Here is a 20,423-nt window from a genome sequence, read left to right as displayed (position 1 = left end):
TTTTTAGAGGTACAAATCAGGGTTTTTATGTAAGAACGAATGAATAAATTATTGCATCTTTAATGCTGAAAGTTGGGCACTGTGTTCCTCTTTTTTGTGTTACTTCAAAGAGAAATGAACTGATAAACTAGAGCTGTGTGTGTGTGTGTACACCCCCCCTCACACACACACAGTAATGAATACACAGAGTGAGGCACACCCATGAATATTTTGAACATATTTTTTTCAGTTCCAGTTGCAGCGCTCTCAGTATAACCAAGCCAGTCTCTATAGCAACAGATAGCTGAATGGACTGCTGTGCTGTGACAACTGTAGACACACTGAATTAATCTAACCTATTTTAACCTCTTTCAGTTTCACAGAGTAGAAAAAGCCATTTTTATACCACAGCGTCCCTGAAAAGTAAAACAAAACCGAGTCTCATCTGTGCTGTTTTGACTTTTTTTTACCCTTGGTTTTTATTGTTGTTTCTTGCCACAGCTGAATATTAAAATCTTTGCATAGGTTCTCAGAGCCGACTCGTACGTGGACACTGTGTGTTTGATGAGGTGGACAGACAGGGGAGAAAAGTAGCAGGCAGATGGGAAGGTGAGGCATGAACCTGGAGAGAAGCACAGATGGAGGATGAGTCATGTGACCTGCGCGTGGAGTGGCAGGCAGGGACTTGGACCGAGCCACAGGACAGACCGACGCCATGACATGGGAAGGCTTTTATGTGTGGTTATCCTGCAGAAACCTGATGCAAAATAACACGCTGATGTGAAGAGCAGAAATTGCAACATTGTGTCAAATATGTCAAAAGACCTGTGCAGGGACTGCAAAAGTGCATTGGCTTAAGGCTAGCTCTGCAATGCATCAAATAATCAATACTGTAGATGGTTCCTTTAGAAATATAATTAAATTACCTGCAAATCATGTCACTAAATCAGACAGATCATTTTAAAGATGCAGTCTTATTTAATTCCTTGTGAAGGGAAGTATTAAAATTACATTCAGATCCCCTGGTTGATGTAATATTTATGTAACTCGGTAGTGCACCATGGCCTGGTTACTGCCAAATCGACCTTGGGTCTGAGTGCAATTCGGCCCCATTCCAGCCATGATCAATCGCCTGCTATCACCCTCTTGTTTTAAATCTCATGTATGGCACCATTCCAAGTCATTTACACCGCTTGTATTTAAAGCAAAGCTGACATTATTTATTCACTGTGGAAACACGTCCAGCCCATCCCTCAGATAGTTTGTAACCCATCTGAATACAATATCAGCACCACTACGGAGGCATGTGAGTTGAAAATATGTCAGTGCATAAATTTGGTATGATAGCAAAACTCCAGAGAAAACTAGTGCAGGTTTGTTTTTCTTTTTCCAGACTTTTATGCAAGGTGGGTGCTCTTGTTACAATCTGACTGATGCATGAGTTTATCTTAAAATTAAAAAGATTCTTATAATACTCTGTCTCTTTAAAATGTTCTGAATACATCCTTCAATAATTACTGAGTGTGCTGAGGAAGGCCTTTGTTGGCACTGACAAGGTTAAACCAGCCTGTGAGGTTGCGTTTTCTGCTTCTTTTTTGGCTGATTTTTCAATCAAAATGTCTTCAGGTATCAAGTTATACAAAACAAATGCTTATCCTAAACTTCTCAAGGACAGTTTTTCTCTTCTCCCTTGATCGCTCATGCAATAGGATTTACACAAGGATGCAGGATGCAGTTCTCGTTAGGGTCTGATACCTCTGCGGCATGTCTAAAAAACAGTGTTCCTTCATAATTAAAAAGCAGGCAAAACTCTTAAAGCAGTCCAAAACTGGTCGAGGGCCAATCAAGCCTAGATGAAACATCAGTATTGACACTGCATTGTGCCAAATCTATGATTTAATATCCACTCTGGCTTGTTATAATGGTCCTCTTGAATCTTCCAGGATTAGTGAGCCACTGCCACCTCAAGCTCAGAGAAAGCATCAGCTCTCTGCCCTGATCGGTTTCATGACTTCTTCACCCTCATAACCCTCTTTTCCTCCAGGAGGAGCGATTATACTTTAGTCTGCGCAACCTTTTAAGTCTCTTATTTTGGCGGTATGACCACAAGTGGTGCCCCTCTCCTCGGCCTCCACATAAGCACTTGGGCGTCGTTGGCATTTGGCCTCCCCAATGCATTGGGAGGGATGGGCTCCTGGTAGTTGAGGATGTGCGGCTGCTCCTGATACGGACGACCCACCAAAGAGGCCCGGGAGCCCAGAGGCATGTCGGGGTCCACTGCAATGTCCACCCGCATCCGCCACCGCACTGTTTGCAACACGATGCGCTCCTGTGTGAGGGGAGAAGATATGCATTATGAAGCACTCTGATGACAGACTTGTAGTGAAGTCCGCCCTAATAAATGGTTTGCTTCTTTGGCTTTGTCAAATGTTTTTATCTTACACAGATGAGAGATTAATTATAGAACTTTAATCCCATCGTCCACCTCTGTGTCCTGGGTACAAACAACATAGAAAACACGCCTGATAACCCTCTCTACTTCTTAGAAAATGACTCACAAAGACAACCTTGATAAATCAATCATTTGGATTGGATCACAAGTTCTGTTAATGATGAGTAAATAGGTATTGTCTGGGGACTCAACATTCAGCTACCTCCAAACAAACAGCAGCCTGTCAGGCAGAAACCTTGAGCAGAACTAGACTCATTAATGAACAGCCATCTGCTATGAGCTTGCACAGAAAACTGACACTCATTTTAAACCAGACTGACTCCTGATGGGCCTTTGCAGGGGTTTTCTCCAGCAGACAGCAACAATGAGGTACTTTGTAACTTTACACCATAAAGCAGAGAGCAGGGGGAGCTGATTACATCATGCTCAGTCTGTGAGTGCAATGCAAGAGCTGCATCGAAAGATGCATATCCAGCATTTAAACTGGCCACACACAGGACAAATAACATGTTTTCTGGCCAGCATCGAGAGAGTGATTTGGAGGAAGTTTTCTTGTGTAAGACCATTTTCTGTTTCTTTTATCTCACCTTAGTGACAGAGTTCATGGCTACCAGCCAGGTGATGAAGCTCTGGTCCCGGGTGATGTGGGTCAGCATGGGTGTGTTGCTGTTGCTGATGGGTACAGCCCAGGTCACGCTGGGATAGAAGTTGTCGTTCATGCTGACTGTCAGACGGGATGGTTTGGACGTGGGCCCAGTCAGTGTGACTGTCTCGGTGGTGTTGCCATACCAGGGGTAGCTCACACCATCTGAGTCGCTGATGGCCTTGACCCGACCCTCTCGCAGCTCTGGCAGCTCCCAGCTGGACCTGTGGACAGAGGACAGAAGAGGGCAGAAGCAGAGGGTTGGATGACAGTTGTTTGCAGTTGTAGGAGAAGAGTTTTGATGTTTGTGTTCAAGAGACACAGAAAGAGGCCTGTGTTATAGAACACCACACCAGCTGAGGTCATTTTGAAGTAAAAGTTAAGCCAACTGTTCAGCAAAAAACATACATGCCAATATCCCCATATGTGTTGTAAAACTCCATCTGGGTACAAGCCTGGATCCAGCCCACCACCCAGGTCTCGTTGCGGGGCACTGGAGGCATCACAACCCCTGCTGAGGCCCTGAAGTAAGGGGTCTTGTACCGGAGCACAATCGGTGAGTTCTCCTCGATGATGGTTGGACACTGGTCAATAGAGGCTGACACTTCATACACTACAATGTTCTCCCGTCTGATGCGGGGCTTACATGCGATGCTCTGAATGCAGCCCATAGTGCAGGTACCAAGCAAAATGAGCAAAACCAGAGAAGAAAGGAGCAAATGATTCCTGGCCAGTATGCACATCAGTCCCCTCCGGATTCCACCCTTGCCTGAAGAGCAGATCTAATCCTTTAATTGCTCATCGTCGATGATTGGTTGGGAAAGAAAACAGGAACGAAAAAAATGATGGGGAGTGTCACAGTCACCATTGATGAAATACAAAAACATCCACCAGCATATTTTTAAGGTAATATATTGGTGAGGGTGAGAAAGTGGGGCCTGGGGGGTAAGTATCACAGATCTCCGCAGCCTCCTCCCCCAGGTCTGCCTGCTGACTGCCGCACTGCCCTTGGCGCTCGTCCCCAGAAACTGCAATCCGGCCTCTCCCGGGCTGCTGCTGCTGCTCCGCCGTGCGTCCGGAGGCTCCTCTGCTCCTCGTTGAGTCCACACGTCCGGCTGCACGTCGGTGCCCCTTGATCCTGCTGCTCTGCGCCCGGCTCTGCGCTGTCATGTCAAGCAGCGACAGGGCAGCCAGGTGCGTCAGAGCAGGGGGTGCTGAATGCCTTTTGTTTGCTTGGCTTTTTCTGTATTAGCCCTACATTCGAGCGGCGCCCTCAAAAGACAAAACCGGGCTCTTCATCACCTTGACCTACATCAAAGGATGCTTCATCAAATTAGCGATTCCGTAGCACATAAAGGCCAGATAACGGGGCGACCGCCGACTATTTTAATGTTTTCCTCCCAGTGTGCTTCCATTCTTGGGGATGCATGAATGGTGCATGATGAATGGAGGCAGCGAGGCAGCATAAACGAGCAGATAACGGTGACTATACCCAGTGGCGCGAGCGTCTCTCGACTGTCAACATTATGAGTCCTCGCGCCGGTGAACATCGCGGACCGGAGAGCATCCTTTCCCAGCCGCGGGTTCGCCTCGTTCGGTTTGGAGGTGCTGATGCTGGAGAGGCAGGGGAGGGGCGTCACCCGACCTCTGCATTGAAAAAAAATAACAAGTGCAATGGGGTGTGGCTATATTGTAGCGTCACTCCTACGTGCAACCCCATTGGTTGTTGAGGTCAAAAGCGGAAATGGTATCGTTTCGTTTAGCTCATCGACTTCCTAGCACTCAGCACTGACACGCATTCAGCTCTCCTTATTGTATTTGTCTCCACCCCACCGGTCCACGCCTGTGGCTGCTGGTTTATGATCGGCCGTGTGCTTGGATACGTGTCTCAGAGGGTGCCGAGCTTGTTGAACCTTGTGCTGCTGAAGATGAAGCCGCAGGTTGTGTTCGTGCTGGGCGGGCCTGGCGCTGGTAAAGGGACACAATGCTCCAGGATCGTGGAGGTATGAGAGATGGCGAGAGAAAACACAATGAAAAGAAGACCCTAATGTTTTACGATTAGGCGTGTAGTGTTGAAAATAGTATTTAGGTGATCTATAGTCAGGCTCATCTTTTGATACGGTCTTTACTACTTGATAATGTATTAATTACATTGACTTCCGGTTGTCCTCTAAAATGAACCTGTGTTAGCCGGTGTTTCGGTCTAAGTTGTGACTCTGCTGTCTGGCGACTTGCGGCCGAATGGGTCTGTGTTTGACGTGGTAAAAAAAAGAAGAGCTTGTATCTCTCTTTTCCCGAGCCACTTCGTATGATATTTACAATCGTTTGTAAATGTCAAAATCTATTTCAGATTTTGCTCCATAGTCTTGTTTGCGTGAACGTGGCCGGAAGAAATGCTACGTACCTTCCTCGCGTTTTCAACATCCGCTGTTACTACGACAACCTCTGACGTATTTGACTGAAAGTCTACAATGAGCTGGGTCACTCGCGGAACCGGTACACCGGACAGCTGGCTAGTTAGCCGCACAGGGTGGTACAATACATGTGCTTAAATATAACCCTCCACTGACGTATAAGCATTAAAAAGTACATTTTAAATATTCTTAAATCCTCAAAGCTTCACAGTATTTGCCTCTGGCAGGTTTTTGAATTATGTTTATTTTTAGCTTGCTGTTAAATAATGTGTAGTCAATCTATCTCCCACTGTTTTAACATCTGTACAGTCGACAATCGAGAAACCATTTGTTGCCTTTGTTTAATCTATTAAAGCTTTATGTATATGTTTAGTTATTTATTTGGTCTTTTCTACCCCTCCTTGGCATTTTGATCTCTCACTGATAAGCCCTTATATCTGCTCTTTAGAGGTGCTTCAATAAATGCTTAACTTAGAGCCTGCATAACTTTGGGCATTGGTATTTGCTCTATTACGTAACCTTATCACTGACTTTTCACCTGCTCAGGTTGTGAATAACTAACTTTGAATCTAGAGTGGACTTAGACGCCCCATCTGTCAAAAAAAAAAAAATGATTTGGAGGATATTTACTTTTTTCCCCTGTTTGAAGTTTCTTAGTGATTGTACTTGAATAGGTCAATAATTAAATGCTTGCCTTTGTAATAGATTTCTGAAGTGCAGTTATTAAGGAGGCATAGATTAAAATGTGCCTGTGAAACGGGCTAAGAGCAAAGCTGTTCCACAAAGTCTACGATGTCGTGAGTTGCAAATTTGCGGCAAACTCTATCCTACTTGCTGATTAATCACTACTTCTGAGAATCATTTTATTTTGCAAGAAACCAGAAAAGTTTCAAAAGCCTGTACTGTAGTTGAGGAGACTGCTTTGAAGATTGTCTCACAGTCAGACTGGTGGAAGCTCATAAGGCTGCGGCTCTGCTGGGGGCTGGCTTTGATTCTTTGATGTGTGTGTGTTTGACTGAAAGAGAGCTTCTTATAGAGAAACTTTATAACTACTGCTGTTCAAAGATGTTACTGGGTGTTGGCTGCAGTGCCTTAAGTAAGCTGGTTTGGCCTGAATGACAGCTACTTATAGAGGCTCCTTTCATTCAGTACATAAGGACGGATTTCTTGCTGGCCTGTGAATGGAGGGGATGTGACCTTTAAGAGCTGTATTTAAAAACGCTTGGGTATTAGCATAGGCAGAGAACAAACTGGTTTTGATATAACCTATCGAGGGAAGTGGTGTCTTCAAAACGTTCGCTTTTGATGAGAAAAAATCTTGATGGAATTAACATCACATATCCATAAATTCATTTGTGTCTTTTCAGAATTACAGCTTCACCCATCTGTCAGCTGGGGACTTGCTCAGGGCGGAGCGAACCAGAGAGGGGTCTGAGTTTGGACAGCTCATCTCCACCTACATCAAAGAAGGGAAAATAGTCCCTGTAGAGATCACAATCAACTTACTCAAGAAGGTATGCACCAAATACAGGCTCTAAATCAGGTTTGTGTAGCAGGAGTCAGACTCTCATCAGTTTGTCAGAGCAGACTTAGATTTACTTCACTATTTAAATTCCTTAAATGCTCGCTTAAAAGCTTTAGCAAACATTCCCTGACCTTTTTTATCTTAAAATTAAAATAGAAAGGATCTATTAACTATTGACATATTGCCTTGACTGACAGTACTTCCTTTGACAAGCACAATTCAAATTATTGGTCCCAACAAAAAAAAACTCATTTTGTTTCATTTGTGTCTTTGATTTCATTGGTGGTTATACGGGCTACCAGCTCACACCAGCCTGCACATACTTAATGAGTATGTGAAAGATCTGAGTTTCAAAAGTATAAAAGTAAAAGTAATGTAGTTTTGAATTTTGTGTAAATTTTAGCAGAATAAGTAGAAATTGTGACCCTGTTCACATTGAATTTTCAATGATTGAACATTTTTGACGTGTTACCAAACCATTTTGAATTCCAGCATGATTTCATAGCTGTTCAGTTTATCATGATCATTTTTGACCAGGACCTGGCTGAATGCTTTCTTTCAGTTGTGCTAACAGCTTCTAGAATAGTCTATATTTAAACATTATAGCATGTTCATTTATTCTCTTCTTCTATTGTAAGGCAATGGAAGAGACCATGCAGCAAGATGAGAAAAAGTTCCGCTTCCTCATAGACGGTTTCCCCCGTAACGAGGACAACCTGGAGGGCTGGAACACCGTCATGGATGGCAAAGCAGATGTCAAGTTTGTGCTCTTCTTTGACTGCAGTAATGAGGTACGTCATGGAAAGTGGAAAGCCTGATCTTCTTGCTGATATCCTAATTTGTTCTCAGGCAGTGATTTCTGTCCTGTTTTTGTCCACAGATTTGCATTGACAGATGTCTAGAAAGAGGGAAGAATAGTGGGCGCACAGATGACAACAGAGAAAGTTTGGAGAAAAGGTAAACTGACATAAAACAAAGTCTGCTCAGCTTTTCTAATGAGTGTTCATCCCTTGAGTAATAACTGCTGCCTTTGGCTATTAATTGACTTCATGCTCTGGTTTGATTCTGCCTGCATCAACAAGCATATTTGATCAGTATAGATTTGTCTGACCCATTTAAGTCAGCTGTTGGATACCTGCATGTGTGTTTTTGACCTAATTTGTGCCTCCTTCAACTCCCCTGTGTTATCTGACCTCGATAACTCGGCATATTTCTCTTTCATGCAGAATCCAAACCTACCTGCAGTCTACACGACCAATCATTTCACTGTATGAGAAGCTGGGCAAGGTGCGCACTGTGGACGCCTCTCGTGGTGTGGATGAGGTGAGTAAACAGAATCCACTGCAGGAAAATGTCTGTGAACATCCTGGCTACTGATGCACAGTAGAGACTATGAGGGATTCTTGGAGAATCTGAGTGGTGCTGGGTGACAAAAATAATATATATTTTTTTTCTTTCAAGAGTCTAATCACTTCTTGACTGTACCTCCCAACATATTTTACAATCCCTGAAAAAAATACACAAGAATGGCAGCTGCCAATCATCGTTTAATCATTAAATGTGACGTAAAACCTTGTTTTTGACCTCTTGTTACTAATAAGAACAATACTTTTTAGAAAAAAAAGAGGACTTGAATACAAGGCAGCCAAATGATATCTTCAAATCACCTTAACAATCAGACGTGAGAAACATTTCTACGAGGTGTATTCATTTTTTAAAGTTTGACCACAGCCCATCTGGAATGACTGGAGAGCTGGATTTTTTTACCCATACTGCAGCCAGCCACCAGGGGGAGCAGTTTTTGTGGCAACCTCACCTTGGTTGCGCCTCAATGCGTTAATTTCGTGCCTCCTCAGTCCTATCGCCACTGCGACACCAGAAGTACTTTCTTAGTCGCCATTTTAAAGACTGTCCCAAAGCGATAATTGTGCTCGGAGGAGAGAGGAGAGAGGATGGCGGAGACTGGTGGGAGGAACTATGATCAAGGAAACATGAGAGCTGGCTTTGCGGAAGTCTTTTTACTGACAGACACGCCCCCATATGGAATATCATTCTCTGATTGGACACTGCAGAGGCTCAGACTTTACATGAAACTTCACAAACACAACGGAGTTTAATGAGAGAAAAGAGGAGCTGAAAACAGGCACAGAGGATCGTTCAGAAACTGATCATAAGTCTGGTAATAAAGTGTTTCTTGTGAGTTTAAAGCACAAAACACTGAACACAACCATCATCAAATCAATATAACAGAGGATTAATACAGAAAACTGACTGATAAATAATATCTTCCTGAGACACAATAAGGTGGGTTATATTAATAAGCTTCAGAGTTCACAATCAGATGCGCTCTAGAAAAGGGCTGAATAGTTCATAAATAATCTCACAATTACGCATTTTACCCCAAAAGTGATCCGTGAGCTTCTAAACAGTGCACAGAATAAACAGAGAGCAGGTTTTCTTCATGGTAACGTGTGTTTAACTGGTTTAAGGAACAGTCAAATCTCTCTTACTGTTTCTGTTTGATCAGAGTTATTACAGCGCACGTGTGCAGACACACAAACAGCTGTTAGAGCTGACTGACAGATGATCCAGAGGTGATCAGCTGATGCCATCATCACTTAAACACGTCGCTTCATGTGACGCTCCAGAAGAAAGGATGTCCCATTGCTCTAAAAACAAATCTCCTCCATCCTCTCTCCTCTCTTCATTTCGCACCCCTTGAGCTGAGCAAGATGACGTCCATGTTTTTTACAGCCTATGGGTTGACACTGAAATGTTCTTCATCCATGTAGATGAAGATCGCCAAAGACTCTTTTATCTTCTGTGAACAGAGCTTGACTGCAATCAAGTGTTCAATCAAGTTGTGACGCTGTGTTTGTTTGGGATCTGAAGTTTGATGTTAACTGGCAGGGTGTCATCTCAAGTGGTTGCTTAGCTTTGTCCTTTCCATTTGCAGATCCAAATCTAAACATCAGCTTTCAATGTATAGATGCTGACATTGCATTGCCACCTCTGCTGTCGGAGATTTGTTGACCAAACAGCTGTTCAGTCAAGAGATGTCTCTGAACCATATGAATCACCGTACATTGCTCCCACCAGGTGTGAAGCTTCACTACAAGAGAAATGAGGATGGTTTGAATTGATGAATAGGCACTGATGAATGGATGTTTTTACTCAGCCCCGGCTAATAGTGAGGTTGTAACAAATAGATAGAAGATGTCACTCATCAGTAACACTGACATAAATAGTTTTATCCACAGTCAGGCAGAACGGGAAGCTTTCTCGGCTGTGTGATGGAAAAATAAAGGAGTTTACTTTACATGAAGGTCACCTGAAGACAAACTCCACTCGAATATTTCCTTATCAACACAGTCGAGGCTCTCCTCCACAACCAATGATGCTATTTGCACATTGTACTTACCTGCTGCTTTTTAGTCTTACAAATTTATCAGACCACCTGTCCTAATAACCAGAAAACTTTCCAGCATCATGGCGTGCTTAAAGTCAGACTCTTTCTCAGAAAATAAATTCATATTTCGAACAGAAGTGAGGAATTTCAAACTGTTTTTTTACCCAAACTTGAGCCAGCACACCAGAAAGCTCAGAGAACTTAGACAATTAATTTAGAATAGCAAGGGGTTGACTAAAACGTATTTTTCCTCTATATTTCCGATATGGCCGGCTACTGCACTACTTTACAAACAAACAACATGTGCTTGTCGTCACGTTTTAAACAAGAGCGCTACTTTATACCGATAAATACCTGTCTTAAGCGCGTTGTATCTGGTAAAAAAAAAGTTGAAAAATTGTTTCAGCCCGATCTCTATTTAATTCCAAAACAAACACATCCCTTAGTAAAAGTCACGTTATCACATCTGTGTGAGAGACTCCAGGCCAAAGGGCGGTGATACAGTCCAGTTAAAACTGATCCTCCTCACAGCATCTTTAAAATACACATCTATCTAACTCTGAAATGTATGCCTTTTGCAGTGTTACGTGCTTGATATCAAGTGAACTATGGTGTGAATACAACAGTTTTTCTCCTTTAAATTGATTTAGGTTTTGAGCATAGAGAAAATGAATAATTAGTCAACTGGAACAAAACATGTTACTGTAGAAAGATAAAAATGTCATCTTGCAACTCAGTGTGAGTCAACTTCTAAAAGTTACATTGCTTCATTTTCGTCAGGTTTACATCTACTGTCGACTGGAGCTTTGGTAAATAGCTACTAGAGCATTTGATTTACTTTTCCTGAAGTTTTATATTAAATAGCTAAATCATCAACCAAAAATTAAAGTGGTACTTTAACCAAAACTTTTCAGCAGGATGTAACAACTGATATTAGTGATGGGATGAAAAACTAAACTTAACATTTTTGTCTCCTCCAGGTGTTTGCTGACGTTAAATCCATCCTGGACAAAGAGGGTTGAAGTCCTGCAGCTGCCAACAACATTCATTTACCTTTTAAGTTTTCTTTTTATCAACTGCAAGTACTCTACAGGTTTATATGTCCACTCATTCGACTTTTTACTTTTGATTACTGTTTTTTTGTTTGTTTTCCATCTTTTTTGTAAATGTGTACGGTTTGTGTGTGTGTGAGTGTGTGAGTGTGTGTTGGGGGTATGTATGTGTTATCTGCAGTGTGTATAAGTATGGATGAGGATTAGAAATGCCTAGCAGCTACACATTAGAAAATCATAGATTTTCCTCATAGTATGGGGCCTTTCCATGTGAGCTAAAGAGATCATTATCTTCAAAAAGCTGTTTTTTTGTCAATCAAAGGCACTTGTAGGACTAATAATGTCAACAACAGTAGAAAATTTCACTAATGTTTTCAGTAGATCGTGTCAGTGGAAGCCACCAAATGCTTCAGACCAAATAATTGTTTGAGCTGTTGATTACAGACTTGAATCCATTTAAAACTTGACAGAAGAGAAAAGATCCTATTAAAAATACTTAATACTCATTTGTGTCATTTTAACAGACACCAGGACAGGGGCAGGACAGGCTGCCTTAGTGACATGTAGAGTTATAAGGTATTTGTGTAATTAACTTAACACATTAAATGTGCTCACATCTTTGACACTAGGTGGGAGGAAACTATTTGTTCAACCAGTTGTACTGTATCAGCCTGAAGGAAGAAGATAAAAGTGAAATTTGAAGAATGACCTTATCTTTGTGTTTTATTTATAATTCCAATGTTTTCCATCACTTAAAATACAGAATTTTAGCAAGGTTTTGAATTCTTAAATGGATATTTTAAGTGGGCAAAGCCAATGCTATTAACCGAATCAGCCAGCAGGGGGCGCCTGATGTCAGTAAACTTCATGAAGAGGTTCACCCCAGCTGTGTTTCACTGTTTGGTCCACGTTGGTTGAAAATGCACTGTATCAATGACCAAGTAAATGGTAAGTATGTTAAAGAAAACAATTAAAATATCCAAGGCTAAAAATGAAAGATTTAGAAATAATAGGCCAACATGATTGATTGATTGATTGATTGTCCCCCTTTTTTTCCTACAATGATTTTAACCGTGACAGTGCCTTGTTAAAACTAAATTTTAGCTAGCAGCTAATTAGCTGCCATGGTCTCTACTAAAACCGTAAACCGTAAACAGTTCAGCACACAGCTGTCATGGCTTGTCTCACACCTCTTATCTTTGTCATGCTTTTCTTTATTTGGTTTATCGACGCACAGTCAATACAAAAAATGTTTGGAGTGTCTGCTGTTTCAGAAAGATGCTACTAAGAGGTAGGCAAACTGCAAAGTATAGGAAAAAGTAGTTTGTTGGACTGCGTTATTCCGTTTATTTCCAACACTCATGGATAGAATCTCTCATCTAATCAAAAAATGTCTAAGTCATTCCCAACCTTTCCTGAAAATCAAACACTTTCCTGCACGGCTCTCCATGCGGATACCTGTCAGTAGGCTAAACACGGGTTCAGGACACGACTGAACCATTTCGTTTGAATAGGGGGAAGACGGAAGTTCAGACAATGGATATCTGAATGTTAAGTCTAAAAGAGACAAAAAGACTGTTTTATCTAAAAATTGTTTCTAGAGTTTCTCATCGGTATGACAGATTGGTAATCCAAGTCTAATAAATATTCTAACGATGAATTGTATACCTTTTGGTTCCCCTGTAAATCAATGATCCAGTCCTCTCTAAAATCATCCTAACTTTTCTAGCTACCACAGAGCCTTAGTGTGTTTTCTCAATTCAGATCTATTCTTATTATTTATTAAGCTCACAAATTCAAAATACGCTGTTTTCGTTTTTATAGCATGTCTTTGCTAAAATTGAAAATGAAAAAAAAAAAAAAAAGTTTACGAATAGGGGTGAACATCAGAGGGTACTCGTGAGACACCTGTGATTATTAATCTTGTGTATGTGTGGGCCTAAGAGTTTAAATAGGAAAATTCTATTTGTTGCATCAGTCAAATAATGAACACAACACGGGAAATAAGTGCTACATACTGTACATTTAATTACATGTCATATATTTTTTATATTCATTTATATAACTCTGCAGTTACAAAGACATTTGCTGAAACATTTTTAATATTCCTGAGCACTTTTTAGCTTGGGGCCTGGCCACATTTAAGAGCTACATACAATGGATAATCAGCTACACAAGCAGCAGTACCTGGTGCCTTGCATGACAAGAAGGCAATGTACCGAATATGAGATACAACAGAACACGAGTTTGAGACTTTCAACATGTGGGGAGCGTAACTACTAAAGAAGAATGAGTGTAAGGCACTGTGAATATACTGGTTTGTACAAGTGCACTATAATACAAATGGTTCAATCAAATACAATCAGACTTTGATGATCCCATGGAGGGATCACTGCAGCACCAAATGTGTTAAAATACAGCAAATAAAGAAACATAAATAAGGGTATACTGCATGAAACTTGAAAAAACAGGGGGAAATTTGTGTATCTTTCAGTTTGTACCACAAATTAGGACATAGCAGAATAACAAGCCCTTGTGTTATTGACCACATGTACGAAAACAAAACTTAGCGTAAATATATCTGTACTCTGCCAGCAGATGGCAATCTGAAAATATATATTATCTTATTTACAAAAATAATCTAATGAAGTATGAACAGTGAGCACAAAACTGGGCTTCTTCACACCAGCAGCTAAAGCAAAAATGTAACAGTGATTCTCTATCCGAGTGAGGAAGAGGGCTGTCCTTCAATGCTGACGTACTGATCAGTAATGGGCCAAACTAATACCTGCTCAAATTCACATTCACTATGTGCATTCTGTTGTTAGACATTCACAGAGAAAGCGTCGACTTCTACCATCTTTGAAATACCAAAGAGCTTACGTTAAGTAATGTGCATCATATACAAATGCATAAAGGGCATACACTTTATAACATGTTTGTGTAAAAAATAAAAAATCTTTTGACAACATGGCAGCCGATGCAAAAGGAAACAGGCAAGCGGAAAGACTTCAGCTGTCTCAGCAGGAGCTCATCAGACCATTGAGGACGTTGCTGGGAGTCCTGCGATACTGAGCCTTGGTGTTAGTGACTGCGCCGTGTTTCTGTCGCAGGTGAAGTCTCAGCTGACTCTTGTGTCTGAAGTGGAGGTCACATTTTTCACACTGTGGAGAAGAGAGATTAATCATTCAGAAGAGTCAAACTAAACATAGCCTGTTTCATCAAGCCCAGCTCCAGCTCCAGCTCCTCGCCCTGCAGGGTTACCACTCAGGATGTATAACTATTGATAGGCACATGAATCTGGAGGAAGAGGGATTACTCTCTCAGCCAGCAGACACAGAGGATAAGGAGTGGGAAGCTTACATGATAAGGCTTTTCTCCCGTATGAATGCGCATGTGGCTCTTGAGCGTCTGAAGGTGGCGGAAGTGTGTGCCACAGATCTCACACGGGTACGGCTTCTCTCCTGTGTGGATCAACACATGGGCGCGGAGATGGGCCACCTGGAGGGGGGAAATTATGACTCATTTCAGAACCTGCACACTGAGAGGCAGCAGGTGGACTTTTGTGAGGCTTTTGGCTCTTTTTGTATCCTCACCTGGACAAACCTGGAGCCACAGGTCTCACACTTGTATGGCTTCTCTCCAGAGTGGATGCGTGTGTGTGTCTTGAGGTTAGCTGGTCGGTTAAACTGAGCACCACAGATGTTGCAGTGGTATGGCTTTGCACCTGGAAGTGAAGAACAACAGATTAAGGAGTTATTGATGTTACTGATGATTTATGTCATCTGTAAAGTCTGCTTGGTTCCATTCTGAAAGAGCAGAGCAGGCTTTGCATCTCTCACCAGTGTGAACAGTCTTGTGGCTGGCCAGGTTGCCCTTGTAACGGAAGGCGGCTTGGCAGCAGTCGCACTTGTACGGCTTGTCACTGTGAACCTGGACCATGTGGTCTTTAAGGGCATCCTCCTCCATGAACTTGGAGTCACAGCCGTTGCAGAAGTAGGTGTTGTTTTCTGTAGGAGGGAGCAGAGATAAATTTAGATGTGACTCTGATTAGTTTTGCCATTAATCTGAAGATTCTTAGTTTGTGAAGTCTACCTACCACAGCTGGAGGATAAATACTCTGAGTGTAGTTTGGTGGATTCGTCTCTGTTGTATGAGTCAGGAGAAACGTGACCCATCTCCATACAGCGAGGGCTCTCACAGCCACAGGACGAGCATCTGCGCTGGCTGCACACAGTAAGACCACAGAGTTAAAGAAGGTCTATCTTCTCTTCCTACGAGTTTATAAAGAGCTCAAAATTAAACTCATTACCTGATGCTTCGACATGTGTTGCCGTTGCAGCTCTCTACACTCTGAGGCATGAAGATTTCCTCCCTGTGCTCGCTGGCACCCTCTTCTGCCTGGACCTCACTGTGCTCCCTCGTGTCACTGCTCCTGTATGGGCTGGGAGCCGGGGACATGGCAGCAGCTTCAGTCACACCACCCTGCACCTCGTTCTCGTCAGGCGTCTGGTTCATCACAATCAGCTTGTACTTCTTCCAGTTGCGGGCCTTGGCGTCACTGGGGCAGTCTGATGGTTGCTTGAGGCTCAGCATGGCGTTTTTGCTACTGTTGGACTCGGTGGGTGAGTTGGGCTGACAGTCAGACCTTAGGGGGCTCTGAGGGCTGCAGATCACCCCTTTAACAAAACCTGGAGTTAACCTGAGGCAGCTGCTCTGTGGGTGCTGAATACTATCCTCATCCAGGGGTGTGGCAGGTCTTTGGTAGCCCCCGTGGCCCCCTGCTGGTCTCATGATAGTGGTGGAGAAACTAGGGTGGGATGGCATGGGATGAGAGACGGTGGTGGTGGACTCGCTGTGAGCCTGAGAGCATCTGTTCTGTGACAGAGCCCCTCCTCTGGACAGATCACTGGACTTAAGGGAGCCTTCCAGCTGACCACCAGGAGCATGGGAGTCTCCGTAGACGTGATAGGAACCAGAGGTGTTGATCCCTCTGAAAACATTGGGGGTGTAGGAGGAGGTCGATGTGTAGGTGCTTCCGGAGTCTGGGTCTTTATTGTCAGCTGGCCTGTCTTCTGGGAAATGTAACGAGTTGATTTGCACCTCTTCAGTCGGCAGATTTAAAGACCTGCAGGAACAGATAAAACATCAAGTTATAATCTCAGACGTCTCTTGTTAACCCAGGTTTCAATCTGAATCTGTGAGTGCCTTATCTTTCTGTACCTGGACATGATGAACCTGTGGCAGGTGTCGGCCACATGCTCCATCTGGAGGTAGACGGCTGTGTTCATGGTCGCGATGACCAGACTGTCCTTCAGGTTCAGACAGGATGTGTACATAAAGTCGAGCAGGATTGAGAAACCCTTGGGGTCCACTTTTGGGTCTAAGCTGATGGCACTGAGGTTTATGTTCTCGGGATCCATGAACACTGAATAAAAGAAGCCACTGAAAAAAACAAAACAAAAACATAGACATCAGACATAAACATGCATGTAGGATCATTAACTCCTGGGAGTTAATTTGTTAGGAATGAGGTGTGAAATAAGACTGCGTTGCTGTCAGAGGCAGTGAGTCACTTCACCAAAATGTATGAAATATGCTCCCAGAAATAGCCTTTCATTAGGCACTGTGAGTAAAAAAAGGACATGTCACTGTGTTAGATCTAATGACGTTACCCACCTGCAGGCCACCAAGATGGCCTTGTGTGCACGGAACTGCTGCCCCTCCACCTGTATGGTGACATCGGTCAGGATGTTCCTGCTGCGAAGGCGGTTGAAGTTGAGCAAGACATCGCCTGCATGGCGGGTGAACTGAATGCAGCCATCTGCAGTCGTGGCCATGCTGTCAAAATCTGAACAAGGATGGAAAATAACGCTTAGTTTGTCATTAACTACTGCAAAAGTGATTAAGACCCACAAGACAGGTGCAGGCAATGGAAGCTGGATGGAAACAGTGAGGATATGTAGAGTACTAATACTAAGCAGACCATTTTCTGCTTAAATCTAAATGCATACATAAACCAAGATGTTCCTCTCTGCATTCTGATATACTAAGGCAATAAAAATAAAATTAAAATTCAAGCACTCAAGTTCAATTATAAATACAACTTTGATTTAAAAATCTATGCAACCTTTTTTTTTCTTTTTTTTTAAAGGAGTAACATATTGTATATGATATGTGAAGCTTTTGTATTTCATCACCTCTGGCTTACATTCAAACTATGATCCGATCCAGGCCCCCTGCCTTCACACTTCATCATCAAACATCTTCAAACAGAACAAGTGTCCTGACTGAGTTGCATCGGGAGGAGGCGTCATTGCAACGAGGAAAGTTAAAGGTAGGTTTCCTCATCCTGAAATAAATCTATTTATGCAACTTTAATCACAGTGTTGTTATGCAAATTTAATGCACACATGTTAAAGCTGTTGTGATCGAAAATGATATTTTCCTGAAAGTGCAGCTTCTGAACAAATTGGTATAAATTGAGCAAAATTGGGTCTTATTTTTACTTTGAAGAGTTGAAAAAACTTTCCAAATATGATGATTTGTGAATGCAAACAAACGCCATGGTGTTAAAAAGTTAGACCCTCGTGTGATTTTCCGTGTTTGTGTGCCGTGTATCTCAGATGTACATAATGTAACAGACAGCGCAGTGCTGGCAGCCTGCAGCCTGTAAACGTGTTTGACGTTGAGCACATTCCGTCCTGACTGCTCAGATTAGGTTGCCAGTACACAGAGAGGTTTCCTGTTCCCCGATAAAAGTAGAACTCAACTCATTTAACCCATTAGTAATGACTCCCTCCCGCTAAACTAATCGCTCCAGTTACTTCTAAACCAATTAGACCAGACTGAGACGATATAACTCCGTCCGATGTGATTTTTAAGGAGTGGTTAGTTTGTTGTTGCTCACCGAGCAGGCCAGGCTAAGTCCGTCAAAGTTTAAAAATCATGTCAAGATGCTTTGATTTGGAACATCTGAGTGACTGAAGTATGGTATTTCAAGTATATGTTCGGTCGAAGTTACACAATTAATTGTTTGGCTCAGTCTGAAAGCACTACGTGGAGTTGTAAGATAGTTTGTCAAGAGAAATGCGCAGAGAGAAAACAAGATGTGACTAAAGCAGACCGACCGATCCAGTTGCGCAACTTTTACAAGTCCCACAAGCTGACATAACATCCAAAACAGTATTTCTAATCCAAGTACTGAACACATGAGTCACATGAACACATCAATAATGAGCTCGAACTAAGAAAAGCTATCCAAAGCTTATCTAAAGGTTAACATCGCGTACACGGATGCGTGTTTCTACCCATTCAAAGCACAAGTGCTAAAATCAAAATCTCACAACCGACTAAAGTCACACTTTGCCTCAAACACAACCAAACACAATGCAACTGCAAACATAAAACTTCACATTGAGTTCATTATTGGGTAACAAAAATTATCAAATGTATTAAAATTTTGACGTAAAATTCAGTCAGGAGAAGCAGAGGCAGCATCTGCTGCTTCACTTCACTCCTGACCTAATGCTGAGAATATAGGAAGGAAAAAAAGTCACCTTGTAAAAGTTTCCTCGAAACTCTGTGCATCACCAGTTCTGAGAATCCAGTTCTAAGAAACAGAGCAGCTCAATTCTCGGAATTTCAACAGAGGGCTGTACCATTCACTGCGGGGCGGGGGAGGCGCTTTCTGTTCCCTGCACTATTCCGACCCTGTACTATCAGAGCTTCACGGTTTAACTAGTTAATGCTATATTATAACTATAAAATGAACGTCTGTGAAGGATAATTTCACATTATAAGTTAGATTTGAACAGTTTCATAGTGTGCTCACTGGCAGGTTGAATTCCCTGTGTCGTGGATGCGTCCAAGTGCAAGGTCAGCTGACCAAGTTATAAATACTGAGGAACATGAGAGCTTGTTACCGCTGTAGACCTGCCTGAGGTGCAACCGAGACTTCAGGAAAGTCAGTCGTTTTTATCTTATAATATTTTGAGAGTAATACCTTTCTGTTTTGCAGAGGGTTTTCTTATTGTTATAATTGTTATATTTTCCCCCCACGTGTTTGGGTCCTGATTTCTTTTTTGTTGATTTCTCTCTAAATCTGCATTCTACATCTAAGTTGCTCAAGTGACTTATTTGGCTCGACTCTTCTCTGTTATCATACTTAAAAAAAGCTTCACACTTCTGCCTATAATTTACAAATTTGTAAGATATGTAGGCAAATAGTGGTCAACTATTTTATTTGTGCTACAAAAGAATTACAGCAAGAAAGGTATAAAAATATTTCCACAGAAGTTGCTCAAAGGATCTCAGAGTTAAACAGCCAACAGAGAATTTGTGGCCTAAACTCAGATGTGTCTGCAGTGTGTTGACCTCCTACGACTTCCTATCTGCCATCACAGCTGTGCACTGATGTCACACAAAGTTTTTGGTATTAACCAATGACTGAGTCAACAAAAAGTTAGGGACTTCCTGCTCTTTAACATTCAAATACTGAGGGGTTCCTGAGAAATTAATTATATTTAATACATCTACTGAAAACGGATGTGAGTATTAAGACTGAATATCTTTAAAGCACATGTTACTGAAGCAGTACTCCAAAACCAGCTGATAAATGGCACACACAATCAGCAGCATTAATTATGACCTGCTTATGGCTGAATCTGTGTGCCCCTTCAACAAAACGCTGAAAGTCAGAAAGCACAGGATGTGGTTTTCCTGCAAAAAGCTGTTAAGTTACTCATCCATCTGCAGAAAGCATCAGCTCCTATGCACTGTATGTGTGTATGTTTTTGTAAATAAGAGCAAAGAAATCCAAAAGCATATTATTATCATATATCTAGCAATCATACAGAGTTACTTTCAGGGAAAAGTTGCATTTGACATGTTAAATTACCTTTATATTTGTGAAGTTTTAAATAACAGTTCAGGCAGGTTAGAACAAAC

General features: G+C 42.1%; 3 protein-coding genes across 3 annotated transcripts; 1 reads left to right on the top strand and 2 right to left on the bottom strand.

Annotated features, from left to right (window-relative positions):
- Positions 1-5: 5 nt before the first annotated feature.
- fam78ba (family with sequence similarity 78 member Ba) lies at positions 6-4,735 on the bottom strand. Its single transcript, XM_074688129.1, has 3 exons — positions 3,483-4,735; positions 3,019-3,298; positions 6-2,308 (listed from the first exon to the last, which is right to left on the bottom strand). Exons 1-3 carry the CDS (start codon positions 3,815-3,817, stop codon positions 2,066-2,068), a joined length of 858 nt encoding a protein of 285 aa, XP_074544230.1. The 5' UTR covers positions 3,818-4,735; the 3' UTR covers positions 6-2,065.
- A 60-nt stretch (positions 4,736-4,795) lies between these two features.
- cmpk (cytidylate kinase) lies at positions 4,796-12,179 on the top strand. The gene is made up of 6 exons (XM_074688130.1): positions 4,796-5,077; positions 6,856-7,002; positions 7,652-7,804; positions 7,894-7,970; positions 8,240-8,336; positions 11,403-12,179. The coding sequence occupies exons 1-6, from the start codon at positions 4,934-4,936 to the stop codon at positions 11,442-11,444; spliced, it is 660 nt and encodes a 219-aa protein (XP_074544231.1). The 5' UTR covers positions 4,796-4,933; the 3' UTR covers positions 11,445-12,179.
- A 1,308-nt stretch (positions 12,180-13,487) lies between these two features.
- Positions 13,488-19,084, bottom strand: bcl6ab (BCL6A transcription repressor b). Its single transcript, XM_074688127.1, has 9 exons — positions 19,034-19,084; positions 17,154-17,325; positions 16,698-16,919; positions 15,787-16,602; positions 15,574-15,701; positions 15,317-15,484; positions 15,071-15,201; positions 14,838-14,975; positions 13,488-14,638 (listed from the first exon to the last, which is right to left on the bottom strand). Exons 1-9 carry the CDS (start codon positions 19,062-19,064, stop codon positions 14,495-14,497), a joined length of 1,950 nt encoding a protein of 649 aa, XP_074544228.1. The 5' UTR covers positions 19,065-19,084; the 3' UTR covers positions 13,488-14,494.
- Positions 19,085-20,423: the final 1,339 nt, after the last annotated feature.

Source organism: Halichoeres trimaculatus, unplaced genomic scaffold (assembly GCF_033239565.1).
Source record: "Halichoeres trimaculatus isolate MK-OKI-2021-1 unplaced genomic scaffold, fHalTri1.1 fHalTri1_scaffold_15, whole genome shotgun sequence".
Lineage (NCBI taxonomy): Eukaryota > Metazoa > Chordata > Actinopteri > Labriformes > Labridae > Halichoeres > Halichoeres trimaculatus.
This window is presented reverse-complemented; position numbering and strand designations above follow the sequence as displayed.